The 24,212-nt window shown below is 38.8% G+C and overlaps 3 protein-coding genes across 4 annotated transcripts in view; all 3 read right to left on the bottom strand.

The window, feature by feature from the left end:
• Positions 1 to 1,548: 1,548 nt before the first annotated feature.
• LOC144631080 (uncharacterized) lies at positions 1,549 to 3,682 on the bottom strand. Its single transcript, XM_078489458.1, has 3 exons — positions 3,578 to 3,682; positions 2,767 to 3,314; positions 1,549 to 1,817 (listed from the first exon to the last, which is right to left on the bottom strand). Exons 2-3 carry the CDS (start codon positions 3,308 to 3,310, stop codon positions 1,723 to 1,725), a joined length of 639 nt encoding a protein of 212 aa, XP_078345584.1. The 5' UTR covers positions 3,311 to 3,314; positions 3,578 to 3,682; the 3' UTR covers positions 1,549 to 1,722.
• A 5,231-nt stretch (positions 3,683 to 8,913) lies between these two features.
• Positions 8,914 to 13,848, bottom strand: LOC144630803 (uncharacterized). The gene is made up of 3 exons (XM_078489165.1): positions 13,759 to 13,848; positions 12,401 to 12,612; positions 8,914 to 9,236 (listed from the first exon to the last, which is right to left on the bottom strand). Exons 2-3 carry the CDS (start codon positions 12,606 to 12,608, stop codon positions 9,082 to 9,084), a joined length of 363 nt encoding a protein of 120 aa, XP_078345291.1. The 5' UTR covers positions 12,609 to 12,612; positions 13,759 to 13,848; the 3' UTR covers positions 8,914 to 9,081.
• A 5,137-nt stretch (positions 13,849 to 18,985) lies between these two features.
• The window catches only part of LOC144630416 (uncharacterized), a 33,121-nt gene continuing 27,894 nt past the window's right edge, over positions 18,986 to 24,212 (bottom strand). For both annotated transcript variants that reach the window (XM_078488787.1, XM_078488785.1), the window contains one exon: positions 18,986 to 19,181. In XM_078488787.1, the coding sequence (XP_078344913.1) occupies positions 19,144 to 19,181 (38 nt within the window). In that variant the 3' untranslated portion in view covers positions 18,986 to 19,143. The remainder of the gene's footprint in view (positions 19,182 to 24,212) is intronic.

The raw sequence follows: 24,212 nt of genomic DNA, 5'->3' as shown, positions 1-24,212 counted from the left end.
ACGCAACCGACGCTGTGTTTAACATGCAATGGATTCATTACTGTGGTCACCATGCACAAGGAAAGAATGCAAGAAAATTTTAAATAGCTAGGGCAACTAATAATATGGATAATATTAATGTGACTGGAGGCTACTTTATTGGTGGGTTTATAATGGAAAGGAATCACGTTTCTTAATTAAGCTTTGAAAATAGTTTTAAAATAAGTCGTAAGGAGCACTATAGTTTCCATGTTGATAGACTTGCTGTGCATATTTAAGTTTGGAGCAATTTTCAAAGCCCAACAGATGCCTTTTTCCTCTCTCTTACTTCTAGTCGAAAACTGCCCAAATGGTTTTTGATTTTACTTGAAAAAATATACATTTATATTTTCAAGTTGCCCAGAGAAAATTGTTCGACAGAATTGCCACTGTCATTTATAGAAGGTTCTTTTTCAGGAAAAGGAAAAATAACTACAGGAAAAGGAAAGCAATTTAGATTTCATAAGACCTTGTTCCATTAGAATGAACTTTCTTCATTTGTTTGGAGGAGAGCGTTGGAGGATTTAATTTCGGTATTTTGGTTTTTAGCCAATTGTTTATGCGGTATTTCGGCAATTTTAATCTTGAATTGCGTTCTTGCGGTATTCTCCAAGCCTGCGGGATGCGTTTTATTAGCGTTTTGGTCGACTACAGTTAGCATGAAAACTTATCCTTCACGTTTTTCCAACAATTTACGAATTTCTGATCGTTTTGGGAACAAGTCAAAACAGCCGGTAATTTTTCGAATTGTGTTTGCGGTATTGTAGTACATGTATTTGCTGAACATTTTGAAGGAATGTGGCGCTCAGCATGCCCCCCTCCCCCCTCTGTTTGGGTTGAGTTCATGTCAATTTTGCCTCCTACGCAGGCCTAAATGTTTGGGTTCGTCACGCGTTCGTAGGAGGGTAATGTCAATTCTCTTAGGAGAAAATTGTTGTCGGTTTATTTGACTGATCTTGACATTTTATTGTTATTTTTACTTTTTAAATAAGTGCCAAGTGCAGTTTGAAGATTCCCAAGTCAACAACAGTTTCAATCGTTTTCGATCGAAACGGTTGAACAATATTCACCAAACCGTTTCGAGATCACGTCCTAAAAGTTATCCACCATATCGACTGAAAATGGTTTTAAAAGTATTCATGTACAAATAGGGAAACTTCAACTAATTCGGTTCCTGTTTAAATGGCTGGTGTTAATAGAAAACGACTCAACTAAATTAATAATCTCACAACATCAACCATTAAAATCAGCATTTTGGTCAGGATGAATAGGTGGTTTTCACTGTCACGCCACTGTCACGCCGCGAAAAAATAAATCCAAAACTATTGAGTCAAAAAAATCAAGAATATTACAGGTTGTAGAAAACTACTAAATAAACTTTTTGTCCAAGTCTCAGGTCAGTATATTGTTCCGTACTCGAGTTATCCGTCAAAATGTTTCACTCGAATTTAGAGAGCTCAGTATGGAAACTCCCTCCCTTAAGTGACCAAGTCACATCAATGGACAATCAAAGCAATACTGCGCAAACAGTAAAACTGCATTTTAAACATCTTTATTGCTTTTCTGCTTTTACAATTATTGCTCTCTACATGTGCTGAGATAACATCAGCGCTAAAAACGCAAAATGACTGAGCTACAAAGTGATCCAACTTTTACAGGCGTTTTCTTTTCTCAAGTTAAAACTGGAAATTCGTGAATTTTAATTCACTTTCCGTATCCATATTTGCCGTGACTTCCACCATATCCATATCCATATCCACCACGATATCCACCATATCCATATCCACGCTTATCTTTTCCTGAAAAATGATCAGTTATATCAGTTAAAATGGAATTAAAACTTGAAGTTTTCCTAAAGCAGCTACAAATAAGTCCTTTGTAGACGTTTAATTATTCCTGTTTAATTTTTTGAATTAAAAGAATACATACAAAAAAAAAAAAAAAAAAAAAAATTTACCATCTTTAAAATTTACCATCTTTATTATTTAATACAATTGACAGTTGAATGTTTTCGACTGAATCCTTTAGAGTAGTATCTACCATAAGCGATATTCAACTGTGCCGCACCTCGTGGACTATTCACTCATAGAAAACTCGGGCTTTTAGTCTTTTTGTTAAATAGAACGGTAACGAAAAGATATCCAGTAACACTGAACTAGCGCAGAAACGATTTGTCACGCCGGCTGCGTCTTAAAAGTTTTTTCGGAAAAGCAACTCTAATAAATATATTTATTAAAAACCACTAATAAAGTAATAAAAGAACACCCCAGCTAAGTCATACATTGAAATAGTTGACTACTTTAGCTGCATGCAAAATAATCAATGGCTTTTAATCTGATACATCATTTGCGAGTGACAGACAACGATGGCATGTTTCTCCTCGGAGATTCGTTTTCTGTGAATTTACAAACACCCCTCAGGGCCGTTTTCCCACTGTAGATTAAGCAGGATCTGAGCAATTATGCCAACTTAAGTTAATAAGAAGTATATTACACGACTAAACCCGAAAACAAAAAAGAGAAATAAAATAGAACTAAGGCTCGTCAAATATATCTTAACCATTTTTGATTGCAGTCGAAACCGTGTTCGCCAATTACGAAGCTAAAACAACTAAGAAACAACTAAGAAACCGCAAACAATGTGAGATGAGGGGCTAGCGCATGTTGCTATCTCCTGTTGATACCCAAGAACTAAGAAAGTCACTTTTAAAAGTCCAATGAAAACAGAACAATAAACTGATATACTTGCCAGTCATTTGGTCTTCAAGCTCCACAGGATCACGTTCTTGAGGATCCCTCATAGGATCAGCATCTTCCACAGGATCACGTTCTTGAGGATCCCTCATAGGATCAGGATCTTCCACAGGATCACGTTCTTGAGGATCTCTCATAGGATCAGGATCTTCCACAGGATCACGTTCTTGAGGATCCATCATAGGATCAGGATCTTCCACAGGATCACGTTCTTGAGGATCCCTCATAGGATCAGGATCTTCCACAGGATCACGTTCTTGAGGATCTCTCATAGGATCAGAATCTTCCACAGGATCACGTTCTTGAGGATCCCTCATAGGATCAGGATCTTCCACATGATCACGTTCTTGAGAATCCCCGTATGGAACCGCCGGAGGCATCTGCACAGCATCGCGTTCTTGAGGGTCCCTCATAGGACCAGGATCCTGTTTTGGATGATTCCTTTCAGGTATCTTCACATGATCACGCCGATGCGGAGTAGGTCGAGGAAATGACATCGCCAGGCCCAACGCCATAAAGAAGACGACAAGACACTTCATATTCCTTTAAAATTACATAACAGAAATTAGTAGTTTGTCAATGAGCTTGTAGACAGCACTATATGCATTTTGTTTGTGCATCGTTAATCCGCAAACACTTTCGATTTGTAGCAACATACTGCATGTCTGCCGAGAAGTGTTAGAAATAGAAAAAGAAAAGAAAAACATACGTTGAGGTAAACAAGGACAAAATTAGAACACTAGCTCTAACATTTAATAATTTGGAATAAAGTGAAAACAAATGCATTTGTTAGTTAAGCAAATTACCTTTTGAGACAGAATCACCAGTTGATTGTAGAAGATTGTTGGACACTCTGAAAGCCTTTCTTGCAATTGGAATCACCGTCGATGGCATATTGATCTGTCCAACACGGTCTGTTTAAATATCATCCAATGCCGTCATTAGCATATTGTTTTCATGCTATGAAAGATCCAACAGGAAAAGGATGTAAATCACTTCAGGAAACGGATACAAACAACCACAGGAAACGGAAGTCGCCTTCAAGAGACCTTGAGAAGTAATTGTTGCGCTTTTTGGCGCTTTGTTTTGCTCACTACCACCGTTTTTAATGCACAAAGTTTTGTTTTCACCAGAATGCTCTTTCTACTGAAACTAAACTTTCTCAAAGTCCTTCGCTTCTGTTTTCCGATTAAGTGGTAGTAGACCCCCGGCGCGCTTCGGGCTCTTAGAGCTCGACTTGTTTCCAAGTCTATACAGAAAGCAGTCACTTTAATGCTCATTTTTTTTCTGACGTACGCTTTCCCAACAGCATGTAATAACAATTTCAACAAGCTTTGTTTTGATTTAGGTTCTCGGAAATGTGATCAGTCAGCTTTACCAGAAAGTATCTCAAAACAACACGAAAACGCTAATATTCTCTTGATATATTGATGCTTTAACTTTATACTTAAGTGCTTAAAAAGAATAGACCCTTCTCCATGGTTCATTTCAACTTTAGATATTGGTTCAGTAGCGCAAAGTTTTCGACACTGCTGGAAAGAGCACTTGAAAATAGATAACATGGCCAAGTTTGAGACTCATATCACGTCTTACAAAAAAGCGAAAATATGGTTCTATTCTATGGGGGATGACCCGGCCTTCCCAACATCTGTGAAATTATTTCATGCCGACTTTGCGAAGCTATATCTTGGCGATTTTTCAAGATACGACGCATAAACTTGGCTGTTTTACTAATTTTGAGGTGCTTCTTCCAGCAGTGTCGACAGATTCTCGCTTCCAATATCACAAAGTGAAAAAAGCCTGGAATGGTCTATTTTAGGAAATAAACAACAAAAGCCTATCGATTCGGAAAGTAAAAACTACAGGAAACGGAAATGAACAACTACAGGAAACGGAAAACAATTAAGTTTCGATGACGCCTTATTCCATTGGAGTGAATCGTCGGTTCAGTTTGTGCACAATAAGGAGCAAACTTTTTCGGTTTAATTTTCAGTCAGCATTAAACTCTGTTGAACTGGTGCCGAGAGATTTGATTGAAGTTTCCCAATTCAACAACAGTTTCAATCGTTATAATAACTTTATTGGTGGAAACGGTTGAATAATATTCAACAAACCGTTTCAACCAAACAAACCGAATACGTTGTTTCAGCGAAACAGGAGGATTTAATTAACTAACTAACGACTTTTATCGCAATAGATTATGTGCTAAAAGCTATCCACCGTTTGAGCTAAAAAAAAGTTTGGAAAATATTCAGTTGCTGTTGAAATGGTAGACTACGAGCAGTCCCTATTTTTTCGCAGGGTCCGGCGATTGACTAAATTAAAGGTTTCACAACATTAGCTAATTAGCATTTCAGGAGGCTCAGACAGAATTTGCTTGATAGTGTTGTTATCGTTCAACAACCATCATGAGCAAAGATCGATTTGTGTAATACAGCAGATCTCTTATTTGGTAACATCACAAGGTTTATAAAGTCTTTTTGCAACCCTAAATAAATTTTAACTTTCTAAGTGAGATACTCTTCCTTTTGTCACTGTCAACGAATGCTTCGATCTCAACTCCGTGATTGCTGCACTTCGGTCTTCTGACTACTCAGGTAATCAATAGACTGTGGAATATCAACTCCATTATATCAATGTTACGATGTTGTTTTTAACACAAGCTTATACAGCGCAGCTATATAAATTAATTAAACTCTAAAAATGGTTTTAAAATAAGTCGTAAAGAGCACATTAATTTCCATGTTGATAGACTTGCTGTTCACATTTAAGTTTGGAGCAATTTTTAAAGCCCAACAGAGGCCTTTTTCCTCTCTCTTACTTCTATTCGAAAACTGCCCAAATGGTTTTTGATTTTACTTGAAAAAATATACATTTATATTTTCAAGTTGCCCAGAGAAAATTGTTCCACAGAATTGCCACTGTCATTTATAGAAGGTTCTTTTTCAGTAAAAGCAAAAATTACTACAGGAAACGGAAAGCAATTTAATAAGGGCTTGTTCCATTAGAATGAACTTTCTTCATTTGTTTGGAGGAGAGCGTTGGAGGATTTAATTTCGGTATTTTGGTTTTTAGCCAATTGTTTATGCGGTATTTCGGTAATTTTAATCTTGAATTGCGGTATTCTCCAAGCCTGCGGGATGCGTTTTATTAGCGTTTTGGTCGACTGCAGTTAGCATGAAAGCTTATCCTTCACGTTTTTCCAACAATTTACGAATTTCTGATCGTTTTGGAAACAAGCCGAAATAGCCGGCAATTTTTTAAATTGTTTTTTCCGGTATTGCTGAACATTTTAAGGTAATGTGGCGCTCAGCACCCACCCAGCCCTCATCCCTGCCAATGCCCCCCTCCCCCCTCTGTTTGGGTTTAGTTCATGTCAATTTCGCCTCCTACGCAAGCCCTCGTTGGGTTCGTGACGCGTTCGTAGAAAACTAATGTCAATTCTCTTAGGAGAACATTGTTTTCGGTTTATTTAGCTGATCTTGACTTTTTATTTTTTATTTTTTGACTTTTTAAACTGGTGCCGAGTGCAATTTGGTTGAAGTTTCCCAATTCAACAACAGTTTCAATTGCTCGAAACGGTTGAACAATATTCAGTAAACCGTTTCGAACATGTTTTCTAGGTCACGTCCTAAAATCTTGTATCCACCATTTCGTCTAAAAATGGTTGTAAAAGTATTCATGTTCAAATTAGGAAACTTTAAACAGTTCGGTTCCATGCAGTTGAAATGGTCTCACGGTTTAGATGGAACACGACCCAACTTAATAAAAAATCTCACAACATCAACCATAAAATTAAGAGATTTTAGCAATTGTTCTTGATTTCATTGTAATTGTTCAACGACCATCACGGGAAGTTTAACACAACAACTGTTTTATTTAGTCACAACATAGGATGAATAAATTCTTTTTCAACTTTTAAAACGCTTCAATCCACCAAATGATATCCTTCTTTACTGTCAGCGAATGCGAATACCTTTTAGAAGTGGTATTAGAGGGGGTCCAAAACCAAAATTCATATCGGCAGCATCCAAAGAAATAGCAAATTCCTCCAAAACGATCGAAAACGGCTAAAATCCGCACAAAAGCACAGCATAACTAGCAAGGTAAAAACACGTTTTAAATTTTCCTGAATGGGGGAAGAATTGCACTTTATTGAGTGCAGAAATTCCACATTATTTTAGACTTTATAGTATTTATTGCCCCCGCAGGGTTTTGGCCCAGAGGCCAAAACCCGAGGAGGCACACTAGGAGTCCCCGGGTGTATACATACAAGGACAATGAATATTTGTTGAAAAAGTAAGAAATGTGTCTGTAGTGGGCGAAGCATTCTCGATTTGACGAAACTAGGCGCGCACGGTCGTGACGGGTAATATTTTTGCAAGCGCGCACGGTGGTGTCGGGTACTTGCAACCACGAGGTCGCGTTTGGTCACCTTCGCGTTTCGAGCTTCACCATCTGCTAGCAGCGTTTTGTTTTCCGGTTTTGGCCTACGCGTGTTCACAGATTTGTTCGAGCGGTTTCTCTGCTTTGGTTGTGTTAAGTGATATTTGAAGCAAATGTTAGTAATACGTCGAAAGATTTCGAGCAATTGGTTTCGTGTTCTTGGCTACGTGCCGGCTACCTATGTTCCAAGCGTTACATTTGTAAGGTTTGCTTTCGGAGGTTTGTTGTATCGTATACATCTTACAAGTTACAACGAGTAATAAACAAAAGCGTGAACTTTGTCATGTAGTACAAGGTACAACGTAATTCGTTTCGCTAACAAACTGTCAGATTATTTGATCCAAAGAGTGGGTTGTTTTCTCGAATCTTGTGCCATATTTTGTTACTCGTGGAATTTTTTTAGGCTTTTTGGCCTGGAAATTATTGTAAGTTTATTTTGAATGTTATAAGCCCAGGAATAAGCTTGTGTGTTGTCATCACGAATAATGTGTTATGTGTTATTTCCGCTAGGTGTTATTTACGCGCGCTAGGTAATATACCGTAATTCGACTTGAACTTGTGAATATTTTTAGGACGTAACGGTGTCACACAACAAGAAATTCCGCATGACACAGTAAAAAAGAAGCCTAATTGTGCAGTCCATCGGCATTAATAATTAAAGGCGACAAAAAACAAATTATAAAAAGGCGGGGCAGCTTTATAGTGAGAACTATTACTAGTTATAGATATAGAGCTCACAATTTTTTTCATGTAACATCCAACAGTGTAACGCAATACTGCTCAACCTCGTTCCCAGAAAAGAAAAGTCATGGCAACGAGGTTGAATACCGTTCGCTTCGGTGACAGTCACGTACGCCTCATAACACTTTTATACACAAGATCAATTCCTCGATTTCTAGCTGATGGAGATGTTTTAGGCCCGGTTCTTAACCACAGAATCAGAATACCTCTGGAGTGTGAATGCCTTACAAATCCAAATAACCCTAAGAAGATGATCAAGCAGAAATGTTTATAAAATGTGGAAACTTTGTGTTAGCTGAAGTCTTTGTACGTGAGTACGCCCTAATCCACAATGATTACAAGCACCAGGACAACAAAATTCTCTTGACAGAACAATCTAAAATTGGGTTGTGATTTTCGAAGCTGATTTTTGTATTTTTGATTCGAAGGCAAGAGATCGTCTCTTGTCGGAGGACAGAAGCCCATGTGGAGGATCACTGGAAAAGTTTTGGCGGTAATTGAGCATCCGTACACAATGCGGACCTATTTTAAAAGAGTTGCATGCCCACGATGTATTGCTACGGAAAGCATCGGGTCTTCGGATTCACATCGTGTTATCCTCGTCAGCTGTAACTATGCCCGGTCTTTTCTCGGGCACGTGTCACTTCTTAGAAGAATCTTTGACGTTCGTGTTCTTCTGTGAAACCCGTTTGAGAGACAATCGACTGTTTTCTACAAGCGCTTGCTTGCTTGATAAAGGAGGCTTGTATTCAGAAGAGGGGAGGCCAGCCTGTTATCGAAATCTCACGGCAAATGAAGATGAATGGAAACGATGATTGATTCGGTCTCAATTGGGAATATTTTTCTAAGAACTAGAGGTCACATGATAAACTCCGTTCCTGTTTTCTTCTCGGTAATCTTTGCCCTTTCTGAATCCAAGCCAATCAAAGCGACACTTATCAGCAAACAGTTAAACTGCATTTTAAGCACCTTTATTGTTCTTCTACTTTTACAATTATTGCTCCCTACATGTGCTGAGATAACATCAGCCTTAAAAGCACGAACTTACTAAGCTACAAAATAATTCAACGTTAACAACCATTTTCTCTTCTCAATTGAGAGCGGAAACTTCGTGAATCTTAATTCACCTTCCGTATCCATATCGTCCATACCCATAACCATATCCGCCAGCTCCACCATTTCCGGCATTTCCGGCATTTCCGCCACTAGGTTGGCTATTTCCGCCACTAGGTCGGCCATATCCCACATATCCGCCATATCCATATCCGCGACGATTTCCTGGAAAATGATTACATGATTAAACTTGAATTAGACTGAAAGTTCCCTAAACATTGAGGGCTTAAAAGTTATCCAATATTAGCAGCTACAGATAAGGCCTATTGTCCCTTCTTTGTCGTTGAATTTGGTTGGTCACTGTACTGACGCTCTATATAACATATAATTTTTGTAGGCATTAAGCGTGTGTTGTATTGGAAATCCGTGAATCTGGCTGCGCGTTGCTCTTGCAAGGGAAAAATATTGTTAATTTTTGGCTAAAAAACTCATAAAATTGAAGGTTTTCCACTAAAAAAGCAGCAGTAGCTTTTAAAATAATGAGTGGTCCTGAGGGAATTAGTCCGCCTCGGAAAACATTGGCTGCGGTCACATCTAGACTACTATTCACACTGCATACATTAAGCAACGCATATAAGATTAGTGCACATGAATAAATTATCACTTTGGCTCAACTGCCGTACGGTGCGGGGATCGTACAGGTACGGGACGATTGGTGCTTGCGGGGAGGCCCCGGAGATTAAAATGCTAGTTTTTTGTCTTCCCCACCCTCCCACCCTCTAGTCTCACACTGTGACCGTTGTCGGATCGCCAAATTTATCCCCAATCTTATTGCGGTGTGACAATGGATGCAGTGTGGAATAGTTTACCAACTAAAGTTACGACGGCGTTAATTATAGTTAGCTATTTCGGTAATGTGACCGCCTCTCTGTTCACCCTAACTATAGTTAGAAAATTTACGCCTCGCTGATCCAAAACAATACACACTAACTATAGTTATACCCAAGCAAGGTTCATGGGTTAGTCTTAAGTTTACAAACGAAAAACCAATCAGAATGCGACAATAGCACATTTGCACGATGTCGTCATTTGACTACAACTACCAGAATTCATTTCTCTTTTCTTTTATTATTCAAATTTTGAAACCGCAGTGGGGTTTGAAAAACAATTGCTCTAATTAGAATGATAAAAAGAAAAAGCGAAGGATTCTGGTAGTTGTAGTCAAATGATGCCATAAATCGCCTATTCTTTTCGCACGTGCGAGATGGACATAAAACTAATACGCAAAACAAAGCGTAAAGGGAAGGAAAAAAAGAAAAACAACATGCCAAGAAAGTACATATCACCAATGTTAGCAAAAATAAAGCTTGAATTCTTCGGTTCTAGCATCCTTACTTCATTTTATTTTCTTCAACGCCGAGATGCCATGCAAAAATAGAAAAAATAGAGGAACAACTAGACACTTCACAACAACAAGGGCTGTCATGAACTAATTTAAATTTGATTTTTTTCAAAAGCTAATCAGAACTAGCTATAGTTAACTGCATTGGTGTGACCGCAAAGACGACCGAAAGCACTAACTATAGTTAGGTATGCCGTCACGTAACTTGAGACTAACTATAGTTAAACTTTAGTTACGTCGTAGATGTGACCGCCTGGCCGCAGCCATTGAGATTCGAGGGAAACAAAATTAACTGGTTTCTCGAGGGACCAGTCATTAAAGGGACAGTCTCATTGGGATTTTGATGCATTTGTGGCCATAACGGAGCTCAAATTATGACTTAATAGCTTCGCTCATTCACTCATGCGTCTAGAACAACAAGGTAAAGTTATTAAGTGAATCATTCAAAGGGGAGCAAAGTGTAATTAGTTTTTAACGATTTATCCAAGACACGTGGGCAGAGTTTGAAAACGTCTGCCAGACGTTTTCAATTTTTGATTGAAATCTCATGCCTGAAAAACTCATGATAATACCTCTTTTGTTACTTTAGGGGACTGTAAAAGTCATTTTTAACAAAGCTAGACCATTATTTTTAAGCTACCATTAATGTAAATATATCTTTTGACTTTTGACTTTTCGAGGTGTGTTATACAGCAAAACGAAGACTAACAAGAACGGCGATTTTCGGTTAACATTCGCGGGCAGCATTGCAATGTTTTCCTGTGACTTCATACATTTTGCAATGTTGCCCGCTCAGAGACCTGGCCTTTGGCCTTTTATTGTAAGAGATCAAGTGACCATGAATAGCGCGCGCTATATACTAGTTATGCAACGCTTTTGAGTGGTATACTATGGAATATCCCACGAGTCACTTGTATTTTCTCGGTATACACACGAGCCTTTAGGCGAGTGTGTATACGAAGAAAATACAAGTGACAAGTGGGATATTCGATAGGATACCACGAGAAAGTGTTGTGTAACTATTTTATACCATGCCATAGAAAGTACGCTCACTAAATTTCATCGAGAATAAGATCGCAGCGCACGACGGGAAGGTTGGGTTGAATACCGTCGAATATACAACGGCTTTCCTGTATTCTGATTGGCTGTATTTTCTATGGCATGGTATAAATAATAATATTTTATGATATAAACTGCAGTGGTATAGCGAGTGGTAGCAAATCGAGAAAAATGGTATCACACATGTGTGGATAAAAATGATATCCACACATGTGTGATATCATTTTTGACCAATCAGCTCGCAGAGTTTGCCGTGTTTCAATGCTCAATAAGCCAAATTCTTTCGATATTAACTCGAAACATCTTCGGATCTTCTTCGGCAATCTTCGAAAAACTTCGGAAATTTTCGGGAAAGTTCGGAAAATGTTCGGAATCATTCGTACGACCTTCGGACAACATTTTGAAAATCTTCGGAAATCTTCGGAAAATGGTCGGAAATCTTCGGATAATCGTCAAAAACATCATAATTAGTAGGTTTATATATTAAACAGAATAATACACGGTTTATCTTCGAGTGTTCAAATCGATAGCTCAGGAGTGCAAAGTGACAGACAAGAGGAAGGGAAGTGGACAGTGGGCGGTAGCCCGGGAGAATGGGGGCGGGAGGTGAGAGAAGAAATTAAAAGAGGCAAGCAGGATTCTCAAGGCGGCGGGAACCGGGAAAAAACGAGACAAATTTCGCAACTTTCGGTAATACTTTGCGATAGAAATGACACAATGAAGTGGGAACCAACAAGTGGGAAACGGAAAGTTCAGATCCCCCTTTCTTCTCCATCACCCTATCTCCACCACACAAAGACGGCGTGTTTCTCTCCTTTCTCTCTATAAGATCAATTAGGAGCAAGCGCATGTTGCTATGTCGTGTTGCTACCCAAAAAGAAAGTCACTTTTAAAATCCCAATGAAAACATTTACTAACAATGACTTACCAGCCATTTGATTTTCCAGCTCCACAGAATCACGTTTTTGAGAATCTCTTTCAGACATCTTCACAGAATCGCGTTCTTCAAGATCCCTCCAAACAACACCAAGTGCATGATCCTTAGCAGCATTGCGCTTTGGGGAATCTCTTACAGAAGGTCGAGGAAAAGACATCGCCAGGCCCAAAGATAAGCAGAAGACAACAAGGCACTTCATATTCCTTCAAAAATACATAACAGGAAATTAATAGATTGTCAATGTAGCTTGTTGACAGTATAAGATGCATTGTGTGTCTATCGTAAATCCTACAAACACCTTTTTAATCGATTTGTAGAAGCATAACACATTTCTACCGAGAAATGTTGAAAAAAAGAAACAAAGGAAAAACATACGCTGAGGGAAATAAGTAGAAAATCCGAACACTAGTCCTAACACATTAGAATTTGGAATAAAGTGTAGGAAATTATACTTGTTATGTTCAGTGAATAATTTATGATTTATGATATTTCGTGACCATCAATGAGGAGTAATTAATTCGTGCGATGCAACAATTAAAGGAGCGTGACTTATTACGGAATGATAAGCCTTACACCAGAAGAAACAGACCGCAGTTCTAAAAGGAAAAGTAAATTAACCTTTTTGCGGGAGATTAATTGTACTCCCTCAACGTACGAAAATGAAGCTAACCTTGTGGTCAGTTCGGTTAATTGTGAAACATAACAATACGTCTTTTTAATCCTTTGCTGATATAAAATCAGTGTAAAGGAACACAACGATTCAAAGTTGCGCCTCAGCAGTTTTATTAATAATGTATTCGGTCAAACCCCGGGATTTGCATTTTATCCTGGTTGGCGGTTTGCTCCACCGGTTAAGACTTAGAGGCTTCGAAGAGTGTCAAATTCTCCACTCTCCGTGTATTGAAGCAAAGGAATAGAAATAAAAGAATTAAAGCATTTCACTGTGTACGAAGCTGACCTCCAGTAAAATGCCCGGGGTATATCCGTGGGGATGGACGGTTTTGGCTGATACATGCGTAATTCCAACGATTCGAAAGAGCGCGATCGGAGAGCGCACCTTATCTCTTAAACAACTGTAATACGCATTTAAGTAAACAAAAACAATCGATTTCCTTTAATAGCTCGATAGGCCTGTAGCAATTGCATTAACTAACGTAAAGCAGAATGTGGAGGCTAAAGTCGAGCAATGTGCTGATTCATTCCGGGCGTCTACTCCTTCGCAGCGCCCAAACGACAGGAATTTGGAAAATGTCTTACTAGAAGACACTTTTGAATTTTTAATGCTTCTAACGTTGCCGATATGCGTAAGCTAAAACAATTAACCAATTTTTAAGAGAAAATTGTCATACCTTAGTTTTCCAGCCTAGATGTACAAAGTTGTTAACTCGTCAGGTATTACAAGGTAAGAGTCATCAAACGCTCTCACCCTTGCCTTTTCATGAGATTTTCCACATGGTTTCTCCCACCCATTTTGGCCAAGTTTAACCAATGGGAACGCAGGTTATCTCAACATGCCGATCTTATCTATGATTATGACGAATTGTTATACTTAACTATAAGTACTGTGCTCTGCATGGGTGCTTAGAGGCCATTGTTCTCTTGGTAACAGGCCAATATACAAGAGGCCTAGATCACGCAACGTATACACATGCTATCACGTTCAAAAATTGGACTTACTCTTTATATTCTTATTCTTCATCATCACCATTTGAACTGGAAACACCATTGAATTCCATCAAATTAAATATCATTTTGGTGTCATAAACACGATATTTCAGTCTCCGTAAATTTCCATAAAACCACAACACAATAATTAAGTTGTTTTGAAGTCATGCTTCACAAGTCATACAGAACAAAGTGATAATTAACTTTTAAAATTCATGCTGTTCTCTAAAGAGAGCCGGTCGATCGATGAAGGTGAATGTCTTCAATGCCATTTTGAAACAAAACTGCTCGTAGTATTTTTGAGTCCTACAATAAAACTTGATACCTGTGACCGGGTTAAGTTGTGCAGGTCCACAGAGTGCACAATTAGTTATCACACTTCGCTAACTTCAAAGTACCCAGTCGATCGATAAAGACAAATCGCACGAGGAGTTCTTCAATATATCCAGTGATCAAACCAATGGGAAGCTGAGATGAGTGCTTAGGTTTGACGTCATCAAGAATGACTAGTCATTATAACAGTTTTATTTGCTAAATATTTTTAAGTGCTTTTACGCATTGGGAGAGATTTGTTTGTGACAAAACATTATGCATATTCCAAACTCGTGTAAAGTACTAGCCTGCTGTGAGTTTCTCTCTACACTAACATGTAATCTCGGGCACGCATTTTTAAAATATATTCAAATCTCGGTCGCTCCTTCTCGGGGTCTCTGCTGGGCAAACTTTCCACTCAGCCAGCAAAGTAACGCCTGCTTTTAAGCTAGGACTATAACTTTGCGATTTTACAAAATGAAAACTTGGCTATTAGTATTTTTCTAATCTTGAGTTGCTCTTTGGAGCGGTATCGCTAGATTTTCGCCACATAACCAATATCACAAGGTAAAATGAAGCCTCGAAGGGTCTATTCTAGCATATAAACACAAAAGCCCATCGATTCGAAAAGAAAGAACTACAGGAAACGGAAAGCAATTAAATAAATATTCGATAGCGCCTTGTTCCATTGTTGAGCCGTGTTCGGTTGTTTTGGTTCAAATTGTGTTCAATAAGGAAAAACTTTTTTCAGTTTAATCCGGGTTTAATTGGATGATCAACTCTTTCAAACAGCATTAAACTTTGTTGAATTAGTGCTGAGAGATTTGGTTGAAGTTTCGGTTGAGCAATATCCAACAATCTGTGTCAACCTAACCAACCAAATACGTCGTTTCCCAATCAGGTATACATGACTTATTTTAACAACCAAAGAGGCTTGTCCTTATGGATCATGCATGTCCTAAAAAAGTTATCAACCATTTTCACTGTAAAGAGGTTGGAAACTTAATTGATAATTAATTGGAAAACTTCAACCAAATTCGGTTGCCGTTGAAATGGTTGGTCTAGATGTAACACGACCCAACTAGATTATAATTTCACGACATTAACCATTAAAATTAGAATTTCAAGAGACCTTTTGGCAATTAAAGTTTTGATTATAGTTTTGATTGTCATTGTTCAACAACCATCACGGGCACAAAAACACAACAACCTCTTCATTTGATAACATCACAGGGCAGTAATAAATTATTTTTCCACCTTTGAAACGTTTAATTTTCCAAGTGAGAAAGAATGCGCACAAACAATTGAGAAACGTGCAGAAAAGGTGAGAACAGCTTGGTATAATTATGAAGACACATTTATATAAAGAGTGGATTCAGTCGTTGATAACGAATAAAACAGAGTCACTTGCTACCCTCGATTCCAGTTTTGTACAAACCAACCTCGTTGCCATGGCATCTCCGCTTTCAAGATGCATGGCGGTTGTGAAGACTCTGGGAAGGATGTTGTTCTACAACATTCCCAGTAATCTTTGCCCTCCCTCAATAAAAGCCAATCAAAGCAATACTTACCAGAAAACAGTAAAACTGCATTTCAAACACCTTTATTGCTTTTCCAATTTTACAATTATTGCTTCTTGAGCCCCCTTCTTACATGTATCAAGATAACATCAAATTGCTAAGCTACAAAGTAATCGAACAGCCCTTTTCTGGTCCATTCTCAAGTTAAAGCGGGGTATTCGTGAATCTTAATTTCCTTTTCGCCAAAAGCCGCCTTGGCAACATCTGCCGCGTTTTCCTGCAAAATCAAAAATAATTATATTTAAATGGCGTAAACCTTAAATTGTTTCTAAACAATGATCGTTAGAAGTGTATATTGTGCGGATAGAACTCTCGTCTGTGGCTTGGGTTCTATCTACGCCATCTCGGGAACGTTTGCGCTAATTGTTTGTGCGCATTCTTACTGCGCACGTAATTCACGTCGCAACGTCATGCCACGTCATGCATCGAGCGCGCACGCTGAGGAAACGTTGTAAACACCTTTATAACATAGCTTGCAGAGCCGCGCAATCAAATTCAGTGTACGTAAGCGTGCGCAAAATCCCGATAGTGCACGGTGATGACGTAATCGACGAGTGAAAATCTCACTGAGTAAGGCTCACACGCTGGATTTTGCGAAAGCGATGACATCTTTTCTTCGGAATATGGAAAGTGTGAATCCCTTCAATATTTTCCAAGGATACGAGCTACAAGGTAAGCTATTTCTTATTTCGAGACGGAGAGCAAAAGAGAAAATAAATTCGATTTTGCCATCAAAGTTGTTTGTGTGCTTTTCTTCATTCAAACAACAAGGTAAGCTGTCCAGAATCTTAAGGTCAAACAGTTGTATTCAAGTAGAAATTCCACTAATATCTAACAACTTTCAAGATCACGCCGCTACACTATTTAACAAACTTCCGACGAACCTTAAAAACACTGTGGACCATGATGCATTTTGCAGGGAAGTAAAGCGCTTCCTTTAAAAAAAAAACTAAACCAACAGATTGATCTCCTGTAGCTTTTTTTTTTTATTTTTATTTATTTTTTATTAAACATAACAATACGTCTTTTAATAATGTTTTTTTTTTTAAATCCTTTGTTGATATAAAATCAGTGTAATAGAACGCAACGATTCACAATTACGCCGCAGCAGTTGGCGGTGTAGACGGTCGAATGCTCCACAGGTTAAGGCTTCAAAGAGTGTCAAACGCGTCTTATATTTAACTAAACAAACAAACTTATATTAGCTCTATCGGCCTGTACCAATCCAGTCAACTAGCACAAAGCAGAAGAAAGCGGATAAGTTGAGCAATGTGTTGATTCATTCCGAGCGTCTACAGCTTCGTAGCCAACAATCGACAGGAATTTAAAAATGTCTTACAAAAGAATACTTCTGACTTGTCAATGCTTATACAATGCTCATAACGTTCCCGATATGCGCGTGCGCTGTATAACTTTAAATAGTATTTCCATACCTTAGTTTTCCAGCCGACTTGTGCAAAGTTAAAAGAGACGTTCGCTCTTCCGGTATCGCAAGGCAAGAGTGATCAAATGCTCTCACTCTTGCCTTTTCAAGAGATTTTCCACAGTGTTTCCCACCCATTAATTTTTGGCCAAGTTTAACCAATAAGAAGACTAGTTATCTCAACATGCCGATCTTATCTATCAATATGACGCATTTTACACTTAACTATAAGTACTGTACTCTGCATGGGTGCTCAGAGGCCATTGTTCTTTTGGTAACAGGTTAATATACATCTGTGTAAAAGGTTTAGATCACGCAACGTATACACCTGTTATTGCGTTCAAAAGCTGGACTTATTCTTTATATTATAAATTTTACTGTCATCATTTGAACTGGAAACACCATTGAATTTCATCAAATTAAATATCATTTTGGTGTCATAAACACGATATTTCAGTATCGGTGAATTTTCATAAAACCACTGAACAATAATTAAGTTGTTTTGAAGTCATGCTTGGCAAGTCATACCGAACAAAGCAATGATTATCTTTTAAAATTCATGCTACTCTCTAAGAAGAGCAAGTCGATTAATGAAGGCTGATTTTGACCACGATATTTTGAAACAAAACTATTCAAAGTATCTCTGAGTCCTTGACAACTTTATATCGATAACACTTCATATCTGTAACCGTGTTAAGTTGTACAGGTCCACAGAATGCATAATTAGTTATCACACTTCGATATTCTTCAAAGTACCCAGTCGATCGAGAAGACGAATCGCCCGAGGTGTTCTTTAATCCAGCGATCACACCAATAGGAAACTGAGATGAGTGCTTAGACTAGTCATTATAGCAATTTTAATTGCTAAATATTTTCAAGTGTGCTTTTACACAGTATGAGATGATTGTTTTTTCTTTAAAAATAACTAGAATGCATATTCCTAATTCGTGTAAATTAGTACACACAAGTTGTTCCCTGTACTAAGCTGAGTAATAATACAAGAGTTTGTTACGGAAAGTGGGGAGGTCGGCATTAACATCCATAACTTTTGAAAGAGTGTTTCACACACGGGATGATCCATTAATGAAAGATTGCTGAAAGGTAGTGGTTTTACCCTTGCGCACTGTGTACCGCACACAGTCTGGATTGCTGTTTGATCTAGTAAGGCGTTTGTTGCGTGCTTTAGGAATGACTGCCGGATTTATGTCAAAATGTCATGTTGAATGAGAAAATCATATCGATATATTTGTACCAGTTGAGCAAGTTCAGTTTATACAGTCTATCTTTGGGGGATAACACCCCCGCCCCCGCCCGACCACCCCACAAGGCCTTGGAGTCATGTAAATGAAGAATGGTTTCAGTCCTTGATTTAATAGGGACATTTTCTAAGAACTAGAAGTCAAATAATACCGTCGATTCCAGTTTTCTACAAACTGGACTTTCTTTCTCAGGGGTATCTCCTTTTTCAGGATGGCGGTTGGGGAATGTCGAAAAGACCGTGGGGAAACTTTGTTTCACACCTCAGTAATCTTTGTCTCCCTCCATCCAAGACAACTCAAAGCAATACTTATCAGCAAACAGTAAAACTGCATTTTAAACACCTTTATTGCTTTTCTACTTTTACAATGATTGCACCCAGCATGTGTTGAGACAACATCAGCACTAAAAGCACAAAATTTCTGAGCTACAAAGTCATCCAACTTTAACAGCCGTTTTCCATTCTCAAGTTAAACAGGAAGGATTCGTGGCTTAATTTACTTTCGTCCGCCGCTATAACATAAGGGGCATTTCCCTGAAAAATCAAAAATAATTATATTTAAATGACATTTAACATTAAAGTTTACCTACAACACCAATTAAAGTGTATATAATTCGTTTCTATGTTTTTGTTTAAAGTATAAAACCTCGGTTTCTTTATTCCAAGGGCTGATAGAATTCCCGTTTGCGGCTCGGGTCATATCTATTCGTCATCTCGGGAACGAAATGGCATGGGTATTATCTTTATCAGATTTAATAAAAGACATAGAAATGGATGTTTTATTCCTTTTGAGAAATTGCTACGAGAAAGAAATTGAAAAGAAGCGAGGAAAAAGACATTGGCTTTTGTTCGCGCCCTTGCCAAAAAATCGTTTACTCGTACAGTTAATGACCGCCATATCTATTCTTTATACTTTGATAAGAAATAGTTTTCTTTGGGAAAAATACCGGTGTTATTATAAATTTAAAGTTATTTGGAAAAAATCTAAACTCCAAGCGCTTAAACCGTGCCGAAAAGACACTAATACACTGATACACTAATAGAAGATGAGAGCTAAAGGCCGCTGTTAAACAAAAGTGCTTTCACCCGCTTACAACATTGCAAATATTCCTCTACATATATGTCTATCATAAACCATTGTCATCTCGTCCATTACGCAGATAAAGAAACGAACCAACTAGAATTCGAAACGTATCGAAACTATACCATGAGGGGGGGGGGGGGGGACTCCTTATAGTTGTCTACACGGGGAGGCTCCGCCAGAAAGGGGTACATTTTTCAGGGTCTACCTATATAAAAGGCTCGAGTAACACCAGTTGGAGTATACCAATATATGGGTAGAGAAAACTGTCGTTTAGGTATTTAAAATAGCCTTTCAACATATCTAGAACAGGCACACCGAATAGTCGATTCATTAAGTATTTTCAGGTCTAGGGGTTATTCAAATTAAAAATATTAAGAAAAGAGATGCATAAGGGGTACCACTTTTTATCGAAGGTATACGAAAGGGTTATCTTTTCTGTCTAAATGGTATGTGAAAGGGGAAGAATTTATACATCGGGGGGGGGGGGGTGGGAGTCTCCCCGTAAAAAGGAAATTTTAAGTACCCCGTCCCTCCCCCCGGAACAAGGACTTGCAGCTGCCTCTGGGAAACCCCACCAGTGCCCCACTTTGCGACATACTTTAATTTATACTAGTTATACGTGACTCGCAGGGCCTCGCGAAGCTCTGGGTTGGGGAGGGGAAGGGGGGGGGGGGGGGTCTTATAAATAAGGAGTGACAACCGTTTTTTATCGGTGATTTGTTATTGTTGCCTAGTAACGGACATGGCCGCGACACCTTCGTTCCCAGGGTCTACTCCGCTTTAAAGATGGTGGCTTTTTCTGGTTCGTTAAGAGGTATAAAGCGTTGGGAAGCGCAGGCTATTTTCAAAATCATCGACAAATCATTGGATAGTCGCATTTTGGACATTTATTTGATGGCATTAAAAAAAAAGGAAGAACGAACGGCAGGAGGATTCGAAGCCTCCGCCCGCGCGCCCCTGATGGCGATGAAAGGTTTTATATAGCCGTTGAGGGAGTATTATGTGGAAATCAGTGTTATTTTAATCCGAAAAGAAAAACGATAAAAATGCAAGGCTCAGGATTCGAACCCACAAAAAAAAGAAAAAAAAAAGAAAAAAAAAACCCCTAGCCGGATTCGAACCCCCGACCTCAGTTCCGAAGATCGGATTTCAAGTTCGACGCCTTACCATTAGGCCACCAGCGCGCGGCGGCCGTGTGACGTCATTTCCGCCACACACCAAGCTCACAAATATAGAAATATATATGACCGTAGACTCTACTCGAGATTTCATCCCGCCTGATCCCTTTGAGGGACAAAATTATACACCCCGCTACGCTCGGCCTTGGGCCTCGCTTCGCGAGGAATTAGAAAATAGCACAAAGTAAATACGTGCGCTGATTGGTTAAAAATTGTGTTTCTATAACTCGATGGAGACACAGACAGTTGTCGTAGACACGGCAATCAATATTCACGGCGCTGAAATAAGCAATGCAAAAATAACAACTAAGAATTGTGCTAAATTTTAATGTCACAGCTGACAAAAACCAGGTTAAGACTAAACTAGTAATACGTGACTCGCAGGGCCTCGCGAAGCTCTGGGTTGGGGAGGCGGGGGGGGGGGGGGGGTGGTGTTATAAATAAGGAGTGGATTATTTGAAGTTGAACATTGTACATATTCAATTTTCCACAGTAGGCAGGAAGATATATTTGTTAAAAATTAGTAACGGGCATTCCCAGGGTCTACGACGCTAGCTTTGAAGATGGCGGCTCTTTCAGGTTCGTAAAGAGGTATAAAGCGTTGGGAAGCGCAGGCTATTTTCAAAATCATCGACAAATTATTCGATAGTCGCATTTTGGACATTTATTTGAGGGCATTAAAAAAAAGAAGAACGAACGGCAGGAGGATTCGAACCCTCCGCCCGCGCGCCCCTGATGGGGATGAAAGGTTTATAGCCTGAATACCTTTTTCAGGGAGTATTATGTGGAAATCAGTGTTATTTTAATCCGAAAAGAAAAACTATAAAAATGAAAGGCTCAGGATTCGAATCCACAAAAAAAAAAATAAGGAAAAAAAAAAAAAAAAAAAAACCCTAGCCGGATTCGAACCCGCGCCCTCAGTCCCGAAGATCTGATTTCAAGTTCGACGCCTTACCATTATGCCACCAGCGCGCGGCGGCCGTGTGACGTCATTTCCGCCACACACCAAGCTCACAAATAAATAAATATATATATATATATGACCGTAAACTCCACACGAGATTTCATCCCGCCTGAGCCCTTTGAGGGACAAAATTATACACCCCGCTACGCTCGGCCTTCGGCCTCGCTTCGCGAGGAACAAATATTTGCACACCTGAAAACAAGCGAGTAAGATGTTTACAGAGCCTGCTACACATTCAAAAATAGTCTGTGAAAGGAATTATCGAAGCGGCTGACCTTTCAAAGAAGTATGTGAATTGGCGCAACTTCACTCCATTTTAGGCTTTGGAGCACTTCAGAACTATTCACAGCTCCTCAACAGGACAAGATATTCGTCCAGAATGCCGAGTCAAACTTCTTTTAACAGAAAAATAATGCGCTTTCACCTCCAAGGTTCGAGTCGCTCGATCGGCAGCGTCGGTCGTCAAACCATTCGGTTAGGTCGATGAAGCGAAATAAAACCACAATTCTTGACTCCTTCCAGTGCTTGACTTCAGTTAAACCATCGGCTTAATTATTTCTCATAATTACGTTAACTTTGGGGCCTGTTTTCTTTGTTTGTTTGGCCAAAAAACGGTGAATTTTAGCCTTGAAGCAAATGTTGAACAGTTGTTTTATTTCTGTTCATCGACTCCCTTACTATGATTGGTTGATTATGTTCATGACGTAAAACCGCGAGGTGAAAAGAATCTACGTTTTGATGTTAAATAAAGCGCTAAATATTACTTTGATGTGCGTTATTTTCTTTGTCCTGTTTTCTAAAAGAAATAGAAAACATGTTTTCCGTGTTTCTATCGAGTTATAGAAACACTCGTGAAAGTTTGGGAGAACTCGAAAAAGCTGTGGAAACACTCGTCTATCGACTCGTGTTCCCACAGCATTTCTCGTTCTCCCAAACTTCCACTCGTGTTTCTATTTACCTACTAGAAGATGGTTTTCCATGTTCTATAAGAAAATAATGCACGCTTGAGGTCTATAAAAGCTGCTAGTGGATGCCCGAGCCGTAAGGCGAGGGCATTCAGCTGCTTTTATAGACCTCAAAAGTGCATTATTTTCTTATAGGACATAGGAAAACCATCTTCTAGTGGGTTTAGAATATAGCATTAAAAAGAGCACAGAACTTACAAGACTCGCGGTCCCTTACGGCCGCTTACGGTATTTACAAACGCACGCAACATCGGTAAAAGTGAAAGTTTAGTTTATTATTTTCTTTGGCGGCTTCTTTATAATTATAAATAAACCAAGATACCATTTCATTCATATTTCCTATTTAAAGTCCTTTCTCCGACTACCAAAAGATTCTCACAAAGCCGACAAATCTAGTTGAAATATTTACGCATTCAAGCCTACTTCAATTTCATTCAAATGAAAAATTTCCATGCGTTCGTTTCGCAGCAAGTTTTTTAAATTCGCCTCTAATTTCGATTTAAAAAGAACAAAAGTGGAGTGTTCTGTCTTCATATTGTGGCTAAAAAAGGTTTCTTACCTCAAAGCGTTTCTAGAGTCCAGCTTGTTTTGCTAAATAGTTTCCAAACAATTTCGGCAGTTCACGGCAAAATAGTGGCGTACACAACTCCAAAGAACAACAGCAATTTTCAACGATTCTTTCTTTATCTGTCGCTTCCTTTGGCACTGTCTTACTTCCATTTAAGCATGTAAAACGTTTGTGATAAAAACTTGCTGCTTTAAAGCATCATTTAAACAACAAAACAAGAGAATAGAGGCGAAGTCGACGAAGTCGCGCGTTCAGCAAAATTCGACAAACAATTCGCACATCCGGGGTACCGGGCTTCTATAGTTTTCAGCTATGTTCTATTAAAAATAATGCCCGCTAGAATTCCATTGCGCGTATACAGCGGCTATATTCTAAAACTCGATAGAAACACGGAACATGTTTTCTATTTCTTAACTAAATCGGTAATCAATGAAGTTCTGGATCAAATAAAAGATGAAAACGGGTTTGCCCAATGTAGGTCCTATATAGTCGCAAGGAAAGGAAAGCTCCATTTCATTTGCTATTTCCAAACACAAACTTTGCCATGAATACCAAATCACGAAATAAAACTAAGGGTCTCGCTAAAGAGAGTTTAGAAAATCAACGAAAAAAGTTGTGCCGAATCGCATTGGAACGAAAAAATTAAAGGCAACAAAATATATGTCAATACAAAATAAGTAAGGTTTAATTTCCATGATTAGAACCCGAAAACAGTATAATTTATGTGGATTAACAGTTGCTGCGCTGTTATCGTGATCATGTCGTAGAAATGGCGCAACATTTCCACGACAGTAAAAGAGGTCAGT

Source organism: Oculina patagonica, chromosome 11 (genome assembly GCF_052425735.1).
Source record: "Oculina patagonica isolate OP01 chromosome 11, crgOcupat, whole genome shotgun sequence".
Lineage (NCBI taxonomy): Eukaryota > Metazoa > Cnidaria > Anthozoa > Scleractinia > Oculinidae > Oculina > Oculina patagonica.
The sequence above is the reverse complement of the archived record's forward strand: the minus strand, read 5'-3'. Positions and strand labels throughout refer to the sequence as shown.

Bases quoted from the DNA above. Each gene is read 5' to 3' on its own strand.
- LOC144630803 (XM_078489165.1), bottom strand. From the start codon at position 12,608: ATGAAGTGCCTTGTTGTCTTCTGCTTATCTTTGGGCCTGGCGATGTCT. The intron at 9,237-12,400 runs GTAAGTCATTGT...ATCATTTTCCAG, and splicing joins GCTGGAAAATCAAATGGCTG to GAAATCGTCGCGGATATGGA.
- LOC144631080 (XM_078489458.1), bottom strand. From the start codon at position 3,310: ATGAAGTGTCTTGTCGTCTTCTTTATGGCGTTGGGCCTGGCGATGTCA. The intron at 1,818-2,766 runs GCAAGTATATCA...ATCATTTTTCAG, and splicing joins GCTTGAAGACCAAATGACTG to GAAAAGATAAGCGTGGATAT.